Source organism: Paraphaeosphaeria sporulosa (genome assembly GCF_001642045.1).
Source record: "Paraphaeosphaeria sporulosa strain AP3s5-JAC2a unplaced genomic scaffold CC84scaffold_7, whole genome shotgun sequence".
In the NCBI taxonomy this organism is placed as follows: Eukaryota; Fungi; Ascomycota; class Dothideomycetes; order Pleosporales; family Didymosphaeriaceae; genus Paraphaeosphaeria; species Paraphaeosphaeria sporulosa.
This window is the reverse complement of record NW_017253366.1, coordinates 2140143-2159085: the sequence shown is the minus strand read 5'-3', so window position 1 is coordinate 2159085 and position 18943 is coordinate 2140143. Positions and strand designations below refer to the sequence as shown.

The 18943-nt window shown below is 54.7% G+C and overlaps 7 protein-coding genes across 7 annotated transcripts; 2 read left to right on the top strand and 5 right to left on the bottom strand.

The window, feature by feature from the left end:
• The first annotated feature begins 1868 nt into the window (after positions 1-1868).
• CC84DRAFT_895103 (uncharacterized protein) lies at positions 1869-2532 on the top strand. Its single transcript, XM_018187815.1, has 2 exons — positions 1869-2145; positions 2194-2532. Exons 1-2 carry the CDS (start codon positions 1957-1959, stop codon positions 2383-2385), a joined length of 381 nt encoding a protein of 126 aa, XP_018034580.1. The 5' UTR covers positions 1869-1956; the 3' UTR covers positions 2386-2532.
• On the bottom strand, positions 2508-4050 carry CC84DRAFT_1166311 (uncharacterized protein). The gene is made up of 5 exons (XM_018178927.1): positions 3590-4050; positions 3416-3538; positions 3240-3363; positions 3021-3183; positions 2508-2972 (listed from the first exon to the last, which is right to left on the bottom strand). The coding sequence occupies exons 1-5, from the start codon at positions 3627-3629 to the stop codon at positions 2781-2783; spliced, it is 642 nt and encodes a 213-aa protein (XP_018034579.1). The 5' UTR covers positions 3630-4050; the 3' UTR covers positions 2508-2780.
• A 1037-nt stretch (positions 4051-5087) lies between these two features.
• On the bottom strand, positions 5088-7568 carry CC84DRAFT_895055 (N-acetylglutamate synthase). Its single transcript, XM_018187814.1, has 2 exons — positions 7423-7568; positions 5088-7331 (listed from the first exon to the last, which is right to left on the bottom strand). Exons 1-2 carry the CDS (start codon positions 7465-7467, stop codon positions 5166-5168), a joined length of 2211 nt encoding a protein of 736 aa, XP_018034578.1. The 5' UTR covers positions 7468-7568; the 3' UTR covers positions 5088-5165.
• Positions 7569-7684: 116 nt separating this feature from the next.
• Positions 7685-8922, top strand: CC84DRAFT_895050 (uncharacterized protein). The gene is made up of 2 exons (XM_018187813.1): positions 7685-7818; positions 7867-8922. The coding sequence occupies exons 1-2, from the start codon at positions 7768-7770 to the stop codon at positions 8743-8745; spliced, it is 930 nt and encodes a 309-aa protein (XP_018034577.1). The 5' UTR covers positions 7685-7767; the 3' UTR covers positions 8746-8922.
• An 854-nt stretch (positions 8923-9776) lies between these two features.
• On the bottom strand, positions 9777-11038 carry CC84DRAFT_1261193 (GroES-like protein; the record flags this gene model as incomplete). Its single annotated transcript, XM_018185045.1, has 4 exons — positions 9777-9890; positions 9946-10070; positions 10122-10859; positions 10924-11038. 4 exons carry the CDS (start codon positions 11036-11038, stop codon positions 9777-9779), a joined length of 1092 nt encoding a protein of 363 aa, XP_018034576.1.
• A 658-nt stretch (positions 11039-11696) lies between these two features.
• CC84DRAFT_1095123 (multidrug transporter) lies at positions 11697-13287 on the bottom strand (the record flags this gene model as incomplete). The annotated part of the gene is made up of 3 exons (XM_018174601.1): positions 11697-12597; positions 12651-12910; positions 12961-13287. 3 exons carry the CDS (start codon positions 13285-13287, stop codon positions 11697-11699), a joined length of 1488 nt encoding a protein of 495 aa, XP_018034575.1.
• A 1601-nt stretch (positions 13288-14888) lies between these two features.
• CC84DRAFT_894954 (SPRY domain-containing protein) lies at positions 14889-16949 on the bottom strand. Its single transcript, XM_018187812.1, has 3 exons — positions 16445-16949; positions 16064-16369; positions 14889-16015 (listed from the first exon to the last, which is right to left on the bottom strand). Exons 1-3 carry the CDS (start codon positions 16845-16847, stop codon positions 15123-15125), a joined length of 1602 nt encoding a protein of 533 aa, XP_018034574.1. The 5' UTR covers positions 16848-16949; the 3' UTR covers positions 14889-15122.
• Between the last annotated feature and the right edge of the window lie 1994 nt (positions 16950-18943).

Below are 18943 nucleotides of genomic sequence, written 5' to 3'. Positions count from 1 at the left end.
TCTTATCGCAGTATACATCCTAAAATAGAGCGATGCATCAAAATTCTTCGATGGCTGCACGCAGGCCAATGATACATGCAGTTGGTATTCGCTTGTGCGAGCGGAGTTGGTGGAAGGTGTACAAACAGTCGCCGTTGGGTAGTGCGCCTGTTGCCCCTCCTTTGACCGCTACCCAGGCACTCCTGCATGAATGGTCCTCAGCCTGACCAGGGCGTATGCAGCCTAATTGCGATCATCCCATGTCCGAGAAACTTCAGTACTATTTCCCAATACTTATCCCATCGCATTTGAAACACGATCTCTCCAAATTGCCACTCGACAGTGACGAAATAATGGTGAGGAGGTAGCGACTGCTTCCTGAGTTTGGCAATTGCAATCTGTGTCTGCATCACCGAGGAGGAAATCTATAACAAGCTTTCCAAGCTTACATTGAATCAGCACGTTCATTATCATGAGTTTGGTCAGCATGTCCTCAAATACACCTCTTTCCAAGCCGGGCTCTTCGAGAGCGTCGCTAGAATGATGTGCGTAGGGTATCTGTGCATAGAACGTTCATCGAAGTTTCTCTAACAGCAGTTGCCCTGGGAGACGTAATAGCAAATCGGCTCGGCCACAAACCGATACTATACTAAGCATTGCAGCGGGTCCTCGTCCACTCTTTGAACGTGCTCAAGGGAGGGCCAAGTGAGTCTCACGGGCGAGCAGCTCAACACTGGTCTACCTCTAATATGCAGACGCTCAAACTCCACTCCGAGTAACCTTACACGCGATTTTTCACCACTCTGTCACATATCCACGCTCAATCGTCGACTGTGTGCTGCCGGCGAACATGCACTGGGGGAAACTGCGCCTAGCCCGTCTCTTGGTCCCTCCCTAAATATGAATCGCAACCCGTCCGACAATCCTACAGAACTTGGCAACATACGTACTACCATGTGATTTTTCAGTGGCCGTCTTTGAGGCTTTTTCAATATGACTTGCTCTGCTGTCGGCCGCCGCTGGCGGGCTGTAGTGACCCACATATTGCCAAGGGGACACCAGCTACCGCGCCTCTATTGCATACTGCTTGTAACGACGGCCGTAGCTCGCAGGGGTGTTGCATATGCTATACAGTACTTCGCTGAATTGGTGCCTCTGTGTACCAGGCCTACGCTGTTCATTTCGCCCTCGCGTTTAGGGTGACCTCGGAGTGCGAATACACCCCCCTTTATCTTAGTTCCGCGGACTCAAACTGGACGCTGCTTCACCGGTTGACCTCCTCTACGCATGCATCGACGATAACTTCAAAGCAAGCAGGGACGGGTTAACATATTGGTACACGTGGCCAGCACCTCTGGAACTCTGGGGAAAGGACTTTCTACCCATTGCCACCTTGAGACGATTCACAATCAAGTATCTGTTCAGTATATTCTACTTCATCACATTAGGTTGCCTCGTCTAATTCGTCCAGTGTTTTGCAAATTCAGATCCAGCAAGCTCTTCTCTGGCAGTCATAGGCGGCAAAGATGTGCTCTTCACAACGCATACGTTTGGATGGCACATGGTGCAGTTCGATCTGCAGCGACCGAACCGGCTGCTGAATCCGATGCTTTGTGGATGTGTGCGGGGTGATTGAGAGACCCTGGCTCGGTGGAAGAATCTATTGGGTTGAGAGACGCAGTGAGCAAAAGCACACGGCGACGGCGGACGATGCGGCGGAGGTCCGACAGACGCATGCGGGAATATCGCCACTCCTTCGGACCGACCCGCCGGTACCTGGAACACGAACTGCGGTTGTTGAGTCTCAGAGCGGGCAATGCTAGAGGCACTACCACCGCGGCCCTCTCGAACGATGGTTGATTAGCTCGATGATGGCGATTGGTAGGGCCGCGGCCCTGGTGAGGTATCACAGCATATGGGGTGCGCTCGCCACTGCACCTTTGGCTTTCGCTCCAGCAACACCGAGTCCACACCATTATGCTTCAATATTCGCCGTTGTCAGGTTACGCATTGCAACTTTCTTCAATGGCTGCGCTGGACCCGAAGATTCGACAACAGCAACTGACATACATCGCACAGCTGGGCGCGGACAGTGACTTCACACTGGATACAGATGCGGCCACCACTGCAGAGTTCACCCGCCTAGCAGTGGACTATCTGGGATGGGTGAGTTGTGTTCTCACAAAGTGTGCGCCAGTTGCTCATGATCCACAGGTCAAAGGCGGCGAACAATGGTGCAGACACTGGAGGAAGTGTTTTCAAGAGGACTATCGATGCAATTGCTGCAGCGGCAATCTTTCGGGCAGCCATCGGCCCAAGTCACCACCAGTGGCAGCATTGAAGCGCTCGAAGCTATCAAGGCCATCCCTACTCGAACAGATCTCGAGTGAGAGGACGCGGGTATAACGGGGAGGCCTCGGCGTATCGGTGTTTGGATTTACCAGTGATTTCGTTCGAAGCACCTTGCAGCAGCATTGGCATGTGCAAATCTCCTTCGCCACACGCTAATCGATAATGCAATGATTCCTTGGAATGTGAGACTCACCGTGTCGACTTGCACGTGTGGATCCAAAGAAGTTCAAATTACATGCTCAGCTACCTGAACGTCTTAACGAAAAGGTGCTGGAATGACACCCAGCAGAGAGTCCCTACGTGAAGACCTCATATTCGAGCACTCTGCTCCGTTTCGAGAGCGTCTAAATCCGTGAAAGAGCGCCTGACACCGACCCTATGCAACGCCTAAACCCCGAGACATCACTTACGAACGCTCATCTCCAGCCGCTTGCCAATAAAGCAACGACCTATGCTACATGCCTAAGCAGCACATTCACGAAAGCGTTCTTCTTCGCCAGCGAGCGGTTCATGCAGCGTCCAGGCTTCAGCGTGTACTGCTGGAACTCCCAGAAGTTCTTGAACTTCTTGAGGGGCGTGCCATTCTTGAGGTGGTCGACTAGATTGACGAGATTGACCATGACTTTGCGCGCGCTGAGCGACTACATACTGTCAATACATCAGTTCTTTGGGATCGATCAAACACGCACCTTTTTGCACTTGGTGATGGATGACAAGCCCTCGGCTTGAAGACCCACCAGGCCACAGAGCTCCTGCCATTTGGCGACGTCGTGGTAGTCTGTGCCGAAGTAGTGGGTGAACTCGGCCTCGATGGCTTCGTCGCGGCGACGCGCTTTTTCTCGCTTGGACCAGCTGCGCAGGTCGCGTTAGCAGGCTGTTATGGGGGAATACCGTGTGTTGAATCGTACTTCTCATGTATGGCGAGCTTGTTGAACTGGTTCAGGAAGCCGGCATCCACTTGCGGGGTGAAGCCTTCGAATTGTGCGAAGTATCCGCCTGCAACTGAGGCTTCAGAAGCTGGTGTTGCTACTCCTGTCGATAGTAAGCTTATGTTTTATGTAAACCATACAGGTAGACGACATACCGGGCGTAGATGCGACTGAGCTTGTCTCCTGTGCTATATGTTGCGATAGCGCAAGTCCTCCCGAGGGAAGCATTGCCTCTGTCATGATCCTGACAGGCAACTCTTTTTGGATCACCGGCACCGCTGGTAGATGGTTAGTGTTCGAAGTCTACATTCAAAAGCACGCACACGTACTGGCTGAGCCGGAACGAGAGTGAGGCTTCGCTTTCGTCATGTCGTCTTCCAGCAGTGTTCGAATCGAATGTGATACTGAACAGCGGTACAGGCGACCAGGTATCGAGTCGAACCGTCGTTCTGGAGGCTGCCAAGACCGTTTAGAACCCTCCGCGGCGAGGCAAATGGTTTGTCGAAGTTCAGAACGGTTGCCACGGCAAGAACAAAGCCCTAACGTGAAAGCCCAATTCTTTTAAACCCAGAGCACCCGTGAAGTGACCTTAGGCGCTGCACGGCCCCTCACAGCCTCACGGCTCCAAAGTCAGGTGTTCGTTCACGTGTGGCTCAGTAGCCTTGGAATGAGCTGTGAAGGACTGCTTTAGCACCGTGCCGAGCAGGCAGCGTTGGAAACCACGAGGCTTGTTTACAACGAATCTGAGCCGGCGAGCGATGTTTCCACGCGACTGTTGAGGTGTCCAACGGCGGACAGCTGCGGCTGGGACGGCCTGGCGCCGCGTGTCGGTAGCCTGAGGCTAGAACAGGGGTGGTACGGAATGTGCTTAGGCGTAACGAGTAATACGCCGGAGGACCCTGTTCTGTCGAGAAGGGGCGACGTGATGTATCTTTTCAACGGGGCCTGATTTGCGTAGACGACGTGGAAGGCTTGAGGCGCGTGTTAATTCAATTTCACGCATCATGTCAGTCGTTGAAGGGTGCTGGTTGGAGTGGCCCAGCGTATCAGCTATCACGGTACAGCTGCATGCGAAAACAAACATTCATCAATGTCGCACTGCATCAGAGGAAAAAACTGTGTTTCCTTTTAAGGGGTTAGAATATCTTAACTGTCGCAAGGAAAGCTATCTGCAACGCGCACGACTTGCAGGCGTGGCGTTGGGGAAACTATACTGAAAGGCAAACCCTCGGTCACAGGTCAGATGTATCTTTCTACCTAGTTGAGATATATATCATTCTGTCTCAACTCACGCCGGCTCTGTACCCGCATGTTAGGAGATCCAGCAGAGTACGAGAGCCGTATGTTCACCCGAGGGCACGTAGTCGGAAAACATGTGTCGCTCGTGGAGGTGCAGGCAGCAGGGGAGATCCAGGTGGGGAGGAACGGCGGGAAGACGGCGATGGCACGGCAGTAGGCTACGTGGAAGATGTCGTTTAGGCATGCGCTTTTAGGTCGGGGATCAGAGCTGGGGAGGAGCATTGTGGTGCTTGTCTTTTGTGTTGAATCTCGAGGTGGTGAGATGCGTACGTACAAGGAGGAACCAAGGCGGTCAGGTTTTCATGCAGTTACGTGCAGTGTCTGGCAACCTTTAATGTTCCCTTTTCTTCGCATGGTCGTTGCCCGACACGACCCTGGTACAGACCGGTCTTCTCCCTCGCAGTGGCATATAAGAACGGGGAACGTAGGCGCGCACCTCGTCGTGTCTTAAGTCACCCCAACGTACGTTCGTAAACTTGTAGGGAGTTAAGGTACCGTGAATGCTCACGGTAGGGTCCTCTTCAGACATTCCATTCTCGTTGTTGGCCACTGTGTAAGCCCAACGTTTGGCTGAGCACCACCATCCATCTGCAGAAGCACCGACTTCTAATCAGGCTTCTTCGCATCCGCCCAGCTCGGCACAACGCCTGAGCACACATCCACATACGCGTCCCACCTCGTCAAACCCCCCTGCTTCGCCTTCATCGCCTTCGCAGCCTCCTCGACCACGCCCTCGGTCGTCCAAAACATGGTCCAGTACCCGTCTGGCAAATCCCACATGCCAACCGCCCTCTCAAAATACCACTTGTTCACAGGGTTCGTGGTCCTGCTTCGCCAGCAGACACCTTGTGGGAAAGCCGTCCGCGTCAAAGCGCCCCAAACAATGTCTGCGACCCCACCCGACCCTTGCGATTTCGTCAAGACAGCAAACTTATCGAGGTAGGGGACCCAAAGGGGGGAGTCTGGGGGTGGAGGCGCGGAAGAAAGGGACCCTGGTGCTTCCCAGGTGCAGATCGCGCCGCCCTCATAGTCCCCGGCGATGATGACGCCGGCAATGCGCCCCCGAATGCGCTCGAGGTAGTCGCGTGCGTCGAGCTTGCGGCGGAAGGAATCTTCTATCAGATCTACCAGTTTTGGAAAGTTGATTCGTGGATCCTTTTCGAGCTCGATGCTTGGATTTGAGGGGGAAGGCGGCTGCCACGGATATACGCGCGGGTCTGGAAGTATTGTCACGGGAATCCCCTTCTTGAGAAATGTTGCTGGGTTGGGATCCGCTGACGCCAAAGGGCGAGTCACAAGGGGGTCTGGCAGCGACGAGGAAGTCATGGGCTTGTCGGTGAGGAGATTGTGGATCAGAGGGTTCTTGGATCTGCGTGTTCGCACACCCGCAGAAGAGCTTTTCTGAAGTGCAGCCTGTGAGGAAATGGCCGCTTCGGCTGGGGTGATGATTATTGCGGAAGAAGACGGCGGTAGGAGCCGAAGGGCGCGGTGCACTACGTCGAGATTCTTGACGTGGCGAGATGATGCTGAGTCGGTGGAAACGTGCTTAGTTTCGGTACCAGGCATGGATGCAATTTCCGTCTCTACAAACTTGGACAAGGGGTTGCTGCTGCCAAAGGATGATATCGATGGATTTTCTGTGGATTCTGCGATCAGAGAAGGACGTTCAAGCTCCTTTCTCACATCACGGTATTCGGCCTCGAGATTGATGAAGACGTGTGCACCGTCCGCGCGATGCTCTGCCGGTATGCCTCCTAGGGGTTCCAGAATGATGATGCGATCCAGGACAGGTTTCCTACGAGGCTCTTCATCTTGTGTCTTTCCAGCACTTTCGGGAACCACCGACCCACTTGTGTCGACATTTGGCGTAAGTCCAGCGAACTCGCGCGTCAAAGCAAGGAGTACGTCGTCGGGGCTGACCCTGATCTTCTTAAGCTGCGAATCATAGGCCAAGGGCGGGATCACTGGGATGATACCGTCCTCAATCGGAGGAAAGAGAAGCTGGCTGTTCTTGACCTCGACGTCGCCATAGCCCTGGAGCCCTGCGCCTGCGCTGCTGGCGACCTGGTCGGTATAGGCTAGCGCATGGCCAATCGCAAAAGCACCGGGTGCATTGAATTCCTCCAGCGCATCCACGACGCGTGTCGTCTGCTCTCGCACGGTGCTCTCCCACGTCGGGTCTAGGTCGAGGCTGACCGGACCATCGTTTCCTTCGCAATCCACCACGACGGCAATGTTGAGTCCCAGCTTCGCCATCTGACTCAGGGTCAGAGCTATGCCCCCCAATGTCTCATCGTCCAGTGCTTGGGGCTGCCGCAGCTTGACCAATGCCAAATGCAGCGGCTCCAGATCTTTGTCATGGGGCAGCTTGTCCGGCAGCTCTTCCCGCGTGAAGACGGGATTGTTCTGCACGGCCTTTGTAGGTTCGTACAGGTTGCCCAGGTTGACGCCAGTCCGCCCCAGCCTCCACTCGTCATGGTGTGCCTTCTTCTCAGCCTCGGTGGCCGCTTGAGGGGCTTCGGGGTTTGCCGGGGTCGACTTCGGGGTCGGCTGCCACTGGTCGAAGTGCTTGAGGAAGTTGCGCGCGTCGCGCTTGCCAGGCGACTCTTTGAGCAACCGCGTCAGCTGGTCCCGTTCGGCGCGCTGGCGCTCCTTTGCCTCGCTCTTCCTGCCATGGCGGCCCGGCTCGGTCTGGATTCGCGTAGTTGTAGAGAATGGATGAGCAGTGCGTGTCCCACCACAGGCGCAGCTGTTATCGCGGGGGAGACGTGCCTATCCGAGCAGCTGGTCAGAGGCGCATCAAACAGTGGAGCTTGTGCCCAAGCAGCGCATGCGAAGACTCGCGGCGGACATTGCAACTCACAGTCTTCCAGAGCGAGCCCCTCGTCTGGGCTCTGCAACTGAACATACTTCATGCTAGAGGCCAGCTGCGAGAACACGGGGGCGAGAAGGTGCTGGTACAACAACCGCAGCCGAGTGACTGTTCAAAGCGCGCAGCCATGCGTGTGCTGGCCGCCAAAATTCGGCCCGCTAATCGATAAACGTCATTAGCCGACGCCGGCCGTTGTACGAGCATGGGTGCGCCCGCGGGGTCACGAAATGCCATCACGAAGAAGGTGACGCAGTTCGCTCATAGTGAAGTTCTCTCCGAGCCGCATACACGAACAGGAGTTGCAGGCTGAACCAAGAAAAGGCAATTGAAATCGCCATGGCACCCGCGCCGCAGCTCGCATGGATCGGGCTGGGCAACATGGGAAGGGTAGGAACAACCGAGCATCCGATAGGAAGTGGGCACTGACCGCAACAGGGCATGTGCAAGAACCTCATCGAGAAGGGCAACCTTGACAAACCTCTCATTCTCTACAACCGAACCAAGAGACGATCTGATGACCTTGCTGCACGCTTGGGTGCCGACAAGACGAAGGTCGTCGACACCATCAACGATGCAGTCAAGAGTGCCGACATCATCTTCATGTGCTTGGGAGACGATGCAGCTGTCAACTCGGCCGTGGATGCCATTCTCCAGGAAGACGTCAAGGGCAAAGTGGTGGTCGACGCATCCACCGTGCACCCGGACACCACCAACGCTCTGGAGAAGCGTATCACAGCAAAGGGCGCCGAGTTCGTTGGCATGCCCGTCTTCGGTGCACCCGCCATGGCCGACGCAGGCAGCCTCATCTGCGTCCTCGCCGGCGCCGGCACTTCTGTGCACAAGGTGAAGCCCTTCACCAAAGGCGTCATGGGCCGCGCTGATATCGACTACTCCGACCAACCCGCCGGCAACGCCACCCTCCTCAAGGTCATCGGCAACACCTTCATCCTAAACATGAACGAGGTCCTCTCGGAAGGCCACGTGCTTGCCGAGAAGAGCGGCCTCGGCACCCAAAATCTACACGCCTGGATTGAGGCCATGTTTCCCGGTCCTTATGCTGCCTACTCGAGCCGCATGTTAGCAGGAGATTACTATCAGAGAGACGAGCCGCTGTTTCACGTCGACCTTGCACGCAAGGACGCAAGGCACGCCATGGCCATTGCAGAAAAGGCTGGCGCGAGCGTCCCAGCGCTGAAGGTTGCAGACGCGCATCTGGCCCAAGTGAAAGAACATCTAGGCGACAAGGGAGACATCCCTAGCATCTATGGAGCGGTCAGGAAAGAAAGCGGTTTGAAGTTTGAGAACAAGAATTAGATGTTCAAGATTAAATAATCCACATGTTGGTACGATCCCATAGCGCCGCTGCCTTGTACCTCGGATCCACCATTCCTGACATGTTCAAGACGAAGTCATCTACAACATGTTGACACGTTCACCCAGTACCGCCGCTTCGTTATGCCTTGGATCCGTGGTTCCGATGATCCCATCCGTACCCGGATACTTCTTCACCAGATTGTCGTATTCCTCTTTCTCGTTGGTGTGCAGCTTCAACATTGCTTCACGCAGGTATTCCTCGCATTCGGCGCTGATGACTAGCCTCTTTTTCTCTGGAGCGGCTTCATTGTCCTCGCCTACATGGTGAATATATCCTTAGCATACATTTTATCATGCAGATTACTCGAGTGCATCCACCATCTACCCGTAGATGTTACTTACATTCGGCCACCCGCTGTTCAGAACTAATGCGAGCCAGGTCCCCCTCAAATGACGAGGCAAGTGTGGACAGAAGACTGATTAGGTCATTGATGAAGGGGAGAGATACATGCAGCAGTCGACCGCTGTCGGCATGGGTAAGCGCTGTGGCAGTTGCATCGGTACGATCCGTGGAAGGTGAAGGTTTTGCCATATCTGAGACTTTTTGGGAGTGGTTGGGGCCGTCAGGACGAGATTGAGGCGTCCACCTTCAGGATCTGGACACGGTTGTTATAAGCATTGCTATGGTATGTGGTCACAGGCATTCCGTTTGCTGTTTCGCTTGATCAGTGTTTACTGGGCACATCTGATAAGGTGCACAAACGGCAGTTTCCAGTCTCCGATTCCATTTTAGGTGTGGTGTTTGATGTGTCAGACTCACAGCGATAGACACCACTCTCTCTTTGTGGATATATTCAACAACAGTGCTCTCTTCGAAACCGATCTAACTTTCGCCGTTTCATGTCTGCCACGCAAATTTCGCCGTCTTTGGCGTCAGAGTGAACATCGGTGGGAGAAAATCGGGTCAAATTTGCGGACGTTCATGCTAAATCATGTCACCCTAGGGTCAACGACGAACTCCAACTCGCATTTCAAGCATTAAAATCGACCACCAATCTCCCAGCAACTTTTCCACTTCGTAACTTCGCTACAGCTTCTGGTAATTTCGCAACTGGAAACACCTCGTATATCGGCTTTAGCTGACCCTGATCGCATTGTATATCAGTCGTACCGCATAGTTGTCAACATCGAATGACTTACTCTTGCCGCAAACTCAAGCGCTCTCGCTGTATCCAGTAGTGATCCGACCTTCGTTCCACTGAATGTAAGATTCTTCCCAATCAAGAGAAGCGGATCCGCGCCTGCGAATGCAGTGCCTATCGGTGCTTCACCCCGTCAGCGAGTCTCCACCTGGACAATGCAAAGAAGATACTCACGAATTCCAATACACATGATCTTCCCGCTTATCCTCAACATCCCCGGCGCACTCGCATACGCTGGCGCACTCGACGCCGTGACAAACACTCCATGCGCCCCCTTCCCATCGCAAATCCGCACAACCTCAGCCGCCACATCCTCCACCTTTGTAAAGTCCACAAACGCCTCGCATCCCAGCTTCATACACAGCTCCCTCTTCTCCTCGCCCCCATCAATCCCCACGACTCTCATCCCCATCGCCTTGGCAATCTGCACCCCCATATGCCCGACCCCACCCCCAGCCCCGGGAAAAACCGCCCAACTCCCCGCCCGCAAACCGGCCTCCTTCAAACTGCAGTAAATGGTGCTGCCGCTGCACATGATCGGGCCGGCGACAAAGTCATCCACACCGTCCGGAATGCGCTGAGTGTACCGCGCGGGGCTGAGCACGTACTGCTGGTAGCTCCCCGGGAAGTTGAGGCCGATCTGCGGCGCGGCGTCGCAGTAGCTCTCGCGGCCGGACCAGCACAGCTCGCACGCGAAGCAGCAGTCGTAGACGGGCTTGATGCCGGCGCGGTCGCCGACTTTCCACGTCGTCACGTTGGAGCCCAGCGCGACGACGACGCCCGCGCCTTCGTGGCCCGGGGACCGTACCCCGTACGAGGACATGGAGCCCATGGGCAGGTCGTTGAGCATGTAGTGGATGTCCGAGTAGCAGATGCCGGTCGCGTTGAGCTTGATGAGCAGGTCGTTGGGCCCTGGAGCGGGGGCGTTAATATCGGTAGTAGGAAAGCGATGGTGGGGGGGGGGGGGGGGGGGGACCTGGTGTTGGGACTGGGACGTCTTCGACGGCGACGGTGAAGTCGGGGCCTTCGTTCACTACGACGCCAGCTTTGCACGTTTTGGGGAGCTCGGTGGTCCCGTTTGCCTCTGTCATTGTGGTAGGTTGTCGGTGGAGTGTCTTGCTCGCGGTGGGTGGTCAGGGGGCTGCAAGTGGTGCTCGTCAACGCGTTCCAATAGCGGATTTGAGAGTATATGGTGTTTGAACAATAGGAACTAGGAGTGTAATTGTGCAGTAGAGCATATGCAGCATGTTCAGCGTAAACATACGCCCTGTTCCTGCCGAGCTAGAGGCAATTGCGTGCGGGGTAGCTCCTTGCAGAGCAGGCTATGAATGGACAGCTAGTGCATGCTGAGTATTGACTCTTGTATCACACAAAGCTCACGCTTGATGCGGAGTAGCCCAGTAGTACGCTGGCGAGTCAAATCCTGCGACTCAGTTACATTGGGTTGGCACAGCATTTTGTTTCGATGAACCATGTGACATGCTTCTTCGCTCAAGGAGAGGCACATGTGCTGCAATCCAACTTGTTCTCCTTTCGTCCCTGCAACTGGGGAAAGTGGCGTTCCTACGCTCGACTTGCGTTGACTTGATAGACGAGAAACCTACAATCTTGTAAAAGATATCGTAGGGCGACTTGAGTCTCTGATCATCTTTTGTTTCTACATGCGTAGGTATATCATTGCTAATTTGCGTGACAAGTGGCGCCTTGATTTTATGTTTCATGTTGGCCACTGCGATGAGCAATCACCGATCACGCCTCCCCACCGCCACACTCCTCATGCACATACACTGACTCCCCCATGAACGGACTCTTCTCCCTAATATTTTGTCCAAACACGAACAACACCACGGGCACGCAGCTCAGCCCCAGCGCCAGAAACCCCAGCAGCGAACTCGCCCAGTGAAACTCCAGTGTTCGATACATACTCTGTGTCGCAAGCGGCAGAAATGCTGCAAGGATATTCTCCAAAAAGGCACAGCCTGCGAGCGCGCTGGCGGCATATTTGGCGTACGCGTCGAGGATATAGGTAGTCACGGCGGTGATAGAGATGAACATGCCGAAGCCGACGAGGGCGAGGGCGATGGTGGGCACGATCCAGGGGATGGACGGGTAGGAGGTCCAGGCGAAATAGAAGAGGCCGCCTGCGAGGCCTAGGAACGAGGCTGGTATACTCAGGTACAAACGAGATTCGGGGATGGGTGTGCCAGGTTTTTCCTTGTTTGATCGGGCAGAGCGGAAGTAGAGCTCGTCCTGACCTAATTGTGCTACGAGACCGATTATCTCTCCTATTACGAGTGCGCTCTGGACAAGGCCCGTGGGGTAGTAGTCCCAAGCATAGAGCTCGGCGTAGACTTGCACGATGGATTGCGTGAACATGTAGGCGGTGCCGATGCAGAAGGCGGACCACATGCCGAAGGAGAAGACTACTGCTTCCGTGCAGAGCATCCTGGTCGGGCGGATTAAGGTCTCCCGTAGAATTTCGCCGAGGCTAGTGTGGTGTTTTTCTGCGTCGGCATAGACATTGAGGTCTTTGGTTTTGCGCAGGTGGCGGGCGCGGCGGGTGAGGATGACGTCTGGGCGTACCTCTGGTAGGCTGAAGAAAATGATGGGGAACATGGCGCTGTAGAAGGCGATCTGGGAGTAGAAGATCCTGTCATATGTTAGCAAATCTAGACCTTATTACGAGAGGTCGTTCAATCTTACCAACGCCACGTTGTGTAGTGGACGATGGCGCTTCCGATGATAGGTCCCGTATTAAGTCCTGCGAGAAGACCCCAGATAAACAGCGAAGTACCGAAGCTTTTCGCTCTCCCGTCTCTCCAGATGTCACTCAAAATCCCACCTGTGATGTTAGCCAGCGTGGCAGAGCATCCTCCAGTAAAGATCCTCGTCACAATCAGGGTTGCAAAGTTCTGTGCCACGGCTTGCGGTATGGTGAAGGCTATTAGCGTGGCGTATATCATCTGTGAGATTGGTCAGTCTTGCCCTGAATATAGCACAGTGTACTACGCACCATGTAGCTCCACCTCACACCAAAGCGTTCCATGAGCGGTAAGCCAAGCATGGGTGCAGCCGCTCCGCTCAGCGTCCAGGAAAATACAGGCCAGTATGAGTGAGGAAAGCTCTCATCGCTGATGTGGAAACTCTCGTTGATCTGCTCAGCTGCACTGGTCATGGCCGTGCCGTTGATCTGGATAACGAACGTCATGAAGCAGGCCAGCAGCGTAATTCTCCATTTCTTTGTTTGGGAGAAGTTGAATGGGTTTGTGGGATCGTCGGGACCATCCCATGTTATGGTTATGCTGCCTGCGTCTGGGTCTTTTTCTGGTGCGGGTTCCATTGCTAGGTTCCGCGTGTGGTTTAGAGTCGTCATGAGGAGGTGTTGATGATGGTCCAGAAAGTGTAAGCCTAGCGAAATGTCACCTGCACCACCCGATCCACGATTGGTCCATGTGATGTTGGTCAAGGTTCAAACGCAATTGCCTGTCAGTTCCCCAAGCCGGATATCTCTTTTCACTTTCCAGCTCCAACGTTGGTGGAAGACCAGACAGCACAGCAATCCAATGGCTTGTGCGAGGATCTACGCAAGGCAAGTAGGTCAGGCACGCATCAACGACAAGCTTTCCCTGATCTCCAGTAAGACGAGAAAAGTCCAGGCGAAGGAGGTAATCATATACGCCTGGCCACCTTACATCACTACAGAGAAGGCATTGCTAGCGCACAGCGAAAGTCTTGTCTCCCGCGGCGCCTTGGCCTGGGAGCTTCGTTTTATTCGCCGTGAGATCCACATTGACGGGATTGCCTCTGTGTTTAAATGGTTACTGTGACGTAAAATCTTGCGCTAAGGTCGTTTTACGCTTAGTGATTTCCGTTTCCGGGCATGCGAAGTGGTAATTGAAGCTGAGGACCGCTATGCTTGAAGTAGGTACTCGTAGGCACGGAGTGCAGGCGGTATATTCGTGTTTACGTGCGGGCGATGAGATTTGCTGAAGGTGACTATGCAAAGACTGTCAACGCTCCGTATGTCGGCCGAAGATCGAATGACGCGAGCACACTGCCATTGCCTCTGAACATGAATATTTATGGCCAGGTAGCCTCGGAGCCCCAGATTGACAGATCACATGGATTGATGTACGCCGAGGTGGAGGAACAGAAAGATGTGGAAATAGTGCTGGAGGTCATCCACGAGTGTTGATGCTTCCTCCCAGACCGCGCTAACCATTTCCAGCAAAGCGCAGCTGACTCACGAGGAAAACCTCTCACATCTGCCCTTCCTTGCGGACCGCAACACCATGCACCACACAGCGCACCAGTGCAAAATCGCATTTATCGGTGTCCCGGGCTTCTACTTAGGCCCATGAAAACTCCAGATTGTAGACCCTACATTAGTTTTGTAGTCGTAGTCTCCTGCCTCGCTCAATCCGTTGCATCAATCAGCAGATTTCGAGCTGGATACACCGCTCCTCACGGAGTGGCCCGTACGAGACAAGAAGAACCCCCCACTCGACAATCTTTGAGTACGGAACCGTGCTACTTCCCTGCCGGAACTTCGTAATTATTTGTCGAGACATGCCCAATCACGTGCTTTTGCCTTTGCGTGAATATACGTATAAAAAGTGTCTGTGCTTTGAAGACATGGGCTACGCGTGGAGAAGATTGAGGTACCTTGAATCAAAAGAGCAGCCTGAAAATGAGTGGAAGGTGTGACAATGACTGTATACAGGGTGTAGGCTGAGCAAACTGCTGTTGCTGCTAGGGTAATGTAGGTCTCCATCCGTGCTCGTCCAAGCGCCGTATTAAACGCAATCATTCTCCTTCATGTTCCCACAGAACGCCATAAAGTGAAATCGACCCGACCATGCACGCTGCAACGCCGGAAACAAAGGAAGAAAAAGCAAGTGAGACTGCTTGGGTCTTCAAGTACATGTACACAGCATCCTAAATGCGTGCTTAATCGCTCTTTGATACACAGTTCCTGCTGCTATGCAAGAATAATCGCCCCCTATTCCTGCGTTTTCCGTTCGTTTCGAGAGCTCCGAGGTGACCGAGGAGATGATATGCGAGTGTGAGAGATGGGTATAGTTAGATCCGTGACGCGATGGTGACCAGATTGTCACCAATTGATAACAAAAGAAACAAGAGATACAGGGTATGGAAGGTAATGTTTGGAGGAACTCATGACCGTGACTGGTTACGACCTCTTCGCGTTCGCGATGTCTCCGTAGCACTGCGAACCCGAACCTGTGGGGGCTCTGGCGCGGGTGAGTCACGCACTGCAGCGTCGTAAGTAGGTATAGGTGGGCTGGCCTGTCGGGCGGGTTGAGGTTGCGAAGCTTGTATAAGCGGAGTGCGTTCTTCCCAGTAGCTGTCGGCGTGACTGGCGACGCTGCTGAGGTTCGGAGAGCCTACGGGGCTTGTGTACTCGGGAGGTAGGTCTCCGGGTTGAAGGAATCCAAGACCGTGCACTGCTTCGTGTCTGGCTGCTTCTGCGCTTGTCCCCTCACCCACGTCGTACTCTTCGTTCGAATCTACTAGGCTTAGCTGAGCCAAGGAGATATCGGTTGGACTGCGCTGCGGACCGGGACTTGTTGGCTGGTGCCGACCCAGTCGCATCTGCTGGCTGCTTGTCCGTCCATGTCCAAATCCAGCAGATATGTAATTGCCTGCCATGCCTTCTCTTACACCTTCGCGGCCGCTGTCTAGCAGTATGGACCCTTGTTCGCTGCCGTAGGGAGGCGGGGGAGCCAAACTGCCTGTCATGGGAGCCAGACCCCACTTCTTCACGTTAGCCTCGATGAAAACGAATCCCATCTGGCCAAAGTTGACGTGCACTTGGCAGGGCCCGTTGGCACCAACAGTCGGGAAGAAGTTCTGAGTCTTGAGACCGTGAGCCACGTCGTCGAGCTTCTTTCCGTTGCGCGTGAAGAAGATGGTGCCTGTGCGAGGTCGGTAACCGACGCCGATAACATCGCCTTGCACGTAAGCAGGGCCGTAAGAGGTAGGTGTGAATGGCTGGTTATGTCGCCGCGAGCCATGGGATGTGTACGCTATAGAGTATTTGTGGAAGCCTTCCTGATGTCAGCAGTAGAAACATGAAACATGTGGACGGAACGCACCAGGCAGCCTGAACAAGGGATACGGCTTTGTGGTCACACCAATGGCAAGGTTGGTTGTATCGGGCTTGTCGTAGATCTTGGCCTCCCAGTAGTAGACCTCATTCTGCTTCGGGATCGGTAGGTTGCTCTGCACGCTGCATTCCGAGTCGAAGAACTCAATCTCGGTCCGTCCTTCTACGAAACAATTCGCGATCTCGAGCTCGGGTTCGAATTCCCAGGCAGACACGCCCTTCTCTTGGATTGCCAAGAACTGCGATAAGGAAATGTCGGTTTGAACGGATTCGGGCGGGTTGGCTTGGATGAACGCTGCAGTGTGTTAGTGGCAGCCCACGAATGCGACACAGGACCATTATGTCTGCCTGATGATAAAGGTGGACATACCTTTTGCCCTCAGATACTCTGTTCTTTGTATGTCGTCCATGTCCTCAAGCGCCTCGGCCTCCTCCTTCGCAAACTGCTGCTCATCGTCGTACTCTCCCGGCCGCGATAACCTGTCCAGGAAGATGCGGCCCTGCTGGGTGTATCGGAAGTAGTAGACGATGGCGGCAACGATGAGCACGAATCCCGCAGCGCCTAGGACGGAGAAGATGCCGATCATGATGCCCTTGACCGTCGACGAAAGGTCGCCCATGCTGCCCTGTATCCGCACGGGGTCGTGGTAGGCGTTCTGTGTGTGCTCGTGGACGTGGGCGGGTTGTGTCGCGGTCTGGACAGGCGGGCTGTGGTACATGCGGTAGAGCGTCGTAGGCGGCGAGAGCGCCTGCTGGGCGTCCTGCGCCGACATTACGAGTAGCGAGTATGCTGTATTCCCGTCGGGTGCGTCGGCGAAGCGGCGTCCTCGGGCAGATGGCTGGTGGCGGGCGTGCCTGTGGTGCTGCGCAGGCGGTGTCGCCGAGGACGGCTCGTGAAGCCAGCGGGGGCCAGCCAAGTGAAGCGGCTGGTGACGTACAGACGCGAGTGCGCCGAGCGGTGCAGTCGAGCGGTGGCGATGGCGGGCGCGATGACAGGGACGCCAGCGACGGTGAGGGCAGCGTCGGCGGGTCGATGGAGAGGAGCGGGCGGGCAGGAGAGAGCTGCGCTGGCGGTTGTCCCGTGGTCGACGAGCCTGAGACAGTTCGCACGCTCGACGCTACCGGCTCTGGCCAAGCCCTCGCCACCTCCACCCAGCACGCCCATGCGACGACTAAGTCCGCGTCCTGGACGCTCCGAGAGTCAGATTTCACTGTCCTGCGAGACACGCTTCCGTCAGCCCTCTGTGCTCCCCTGCCACAGCCTGTTTGGCTCTCAAGGCCCGTTGCTCTGCTGCGGAGCCCTTATCTCAGGTGCCCGTCTGCGGTTGCGCAGGCACCTGTAGCGCGGATCCCACACGACCCAGGCCCGTCTCGCCAGCGCATTCGCTCCCCTGCATGGAGCGCGCCTTGCTGTGCGAAATTGACACCCACGTTCTTTGTGCACCCTCGAGACGCGCGGTACAGGCCAACATGCGAAGCCAGGAGCGTTGCGCCTTCTGCCCTGCGGTATGCGCCATCCAATCAGCTGCCCGGCCCCATTCAGCCAGGCACCGCGTCTGAAGCGTTGCGCGCACTTGAAACGTCAGGGCTGAGCGCATAAGAACCGCCCAGCGCACGGTGCTATGAATAGCGACAGCACTCCGCACGCCATCGTTTGGCCGCCACTTTACTCCATCACCATGGGCTTCACGTTGTGCAATCGGAACGTGGAAAGAACGGCATGTACAAACATGCTCCGTGTGCTCTGCACGTCCTTACATAGACTGCCCTTGCCTGCCTGCAGATTCCACCAACTATCGACTCCACGCAATTGAAGAAACCGGCACTGATCCGTGTGCTCTCAGAAGCTGTCAAATATTTTGGGGTCAATGTTCAGAGGGTATAGATACAGGGCCGCCGATGTAGAGTTACTTGACTTAAGCATTCCTCGGTCTATCTAGTACCGATCATTCGAACTCTTGGCACTTCAAGATGAATATAATGAACATTTAATTTGCCTCAGGTGCAAGCAATTCGCTTTTCGTTGAATGGTATCCGACCCCGTCTGTTTCTCGTATTGTCATATTACTCTAAGGATCAAACCTCATCGTTTCTTCTTCGAGCCACGCGTAGCAGGCGAAGAACCCAACGAAAAAAAGAAAGAGAACACCACATTGACACCTTTCGAGGAAACTCTTCAACTCGAACATCAGGCACACGAGGTCCTGGGTTTTGCAGGTGAGGGCATCGTCGTATCCGGGAAGGCAAATAAAGAGCGGAAGAAGGTCTGCTCAAAAGAGTGAGCCGATAGAGGGCTGGAATGGAAGAGGAAACGTCAGGAGGTGGGCGGCGGTGTTGTATAGCTTCCGAGTTCGCACTAATGGCGCTAGCGTGGTGAATGACGGGTGCATGCCTTCCTGACCTCGTCTCTCACTTTCACTCGCAATCCCGAGCTCTGCTGTTTCGAGCAGTGCAGCTTGATCCGTGCATTCACTCACGTAGCTCTGTCAACCGATCACAACTCCCCGGAACATGTGGAAGGTAATCGAAGCTGGCAGTGGGCATGTTTCCTCTCAGTATTGCACCTTAGGTATGAGTTCGTGGTGCAACGTCTTCGCTGATGGCAGTATAGAGGCTCGTGAAGGCTTTAACTTCTGGTAACTTTGTGCCGCGAGTTGGGATGCTAGCGGGCAGTGAGATCCAACCTGGCGCCTGCGCCTGTCTTCACCTCGCGCTAGTAAATAGTGGCCCCAGAGTAGACTTTATACCTGGAAAATACTACCAGACCCCAGGCCTACATGTCCCATTCACCTCCGCTCTCACCTCGACTCCTTACTTCCAGCTCGGTCTATCATCGCAACCATGCCTTAAGACAGACGCTGAGCTGAAG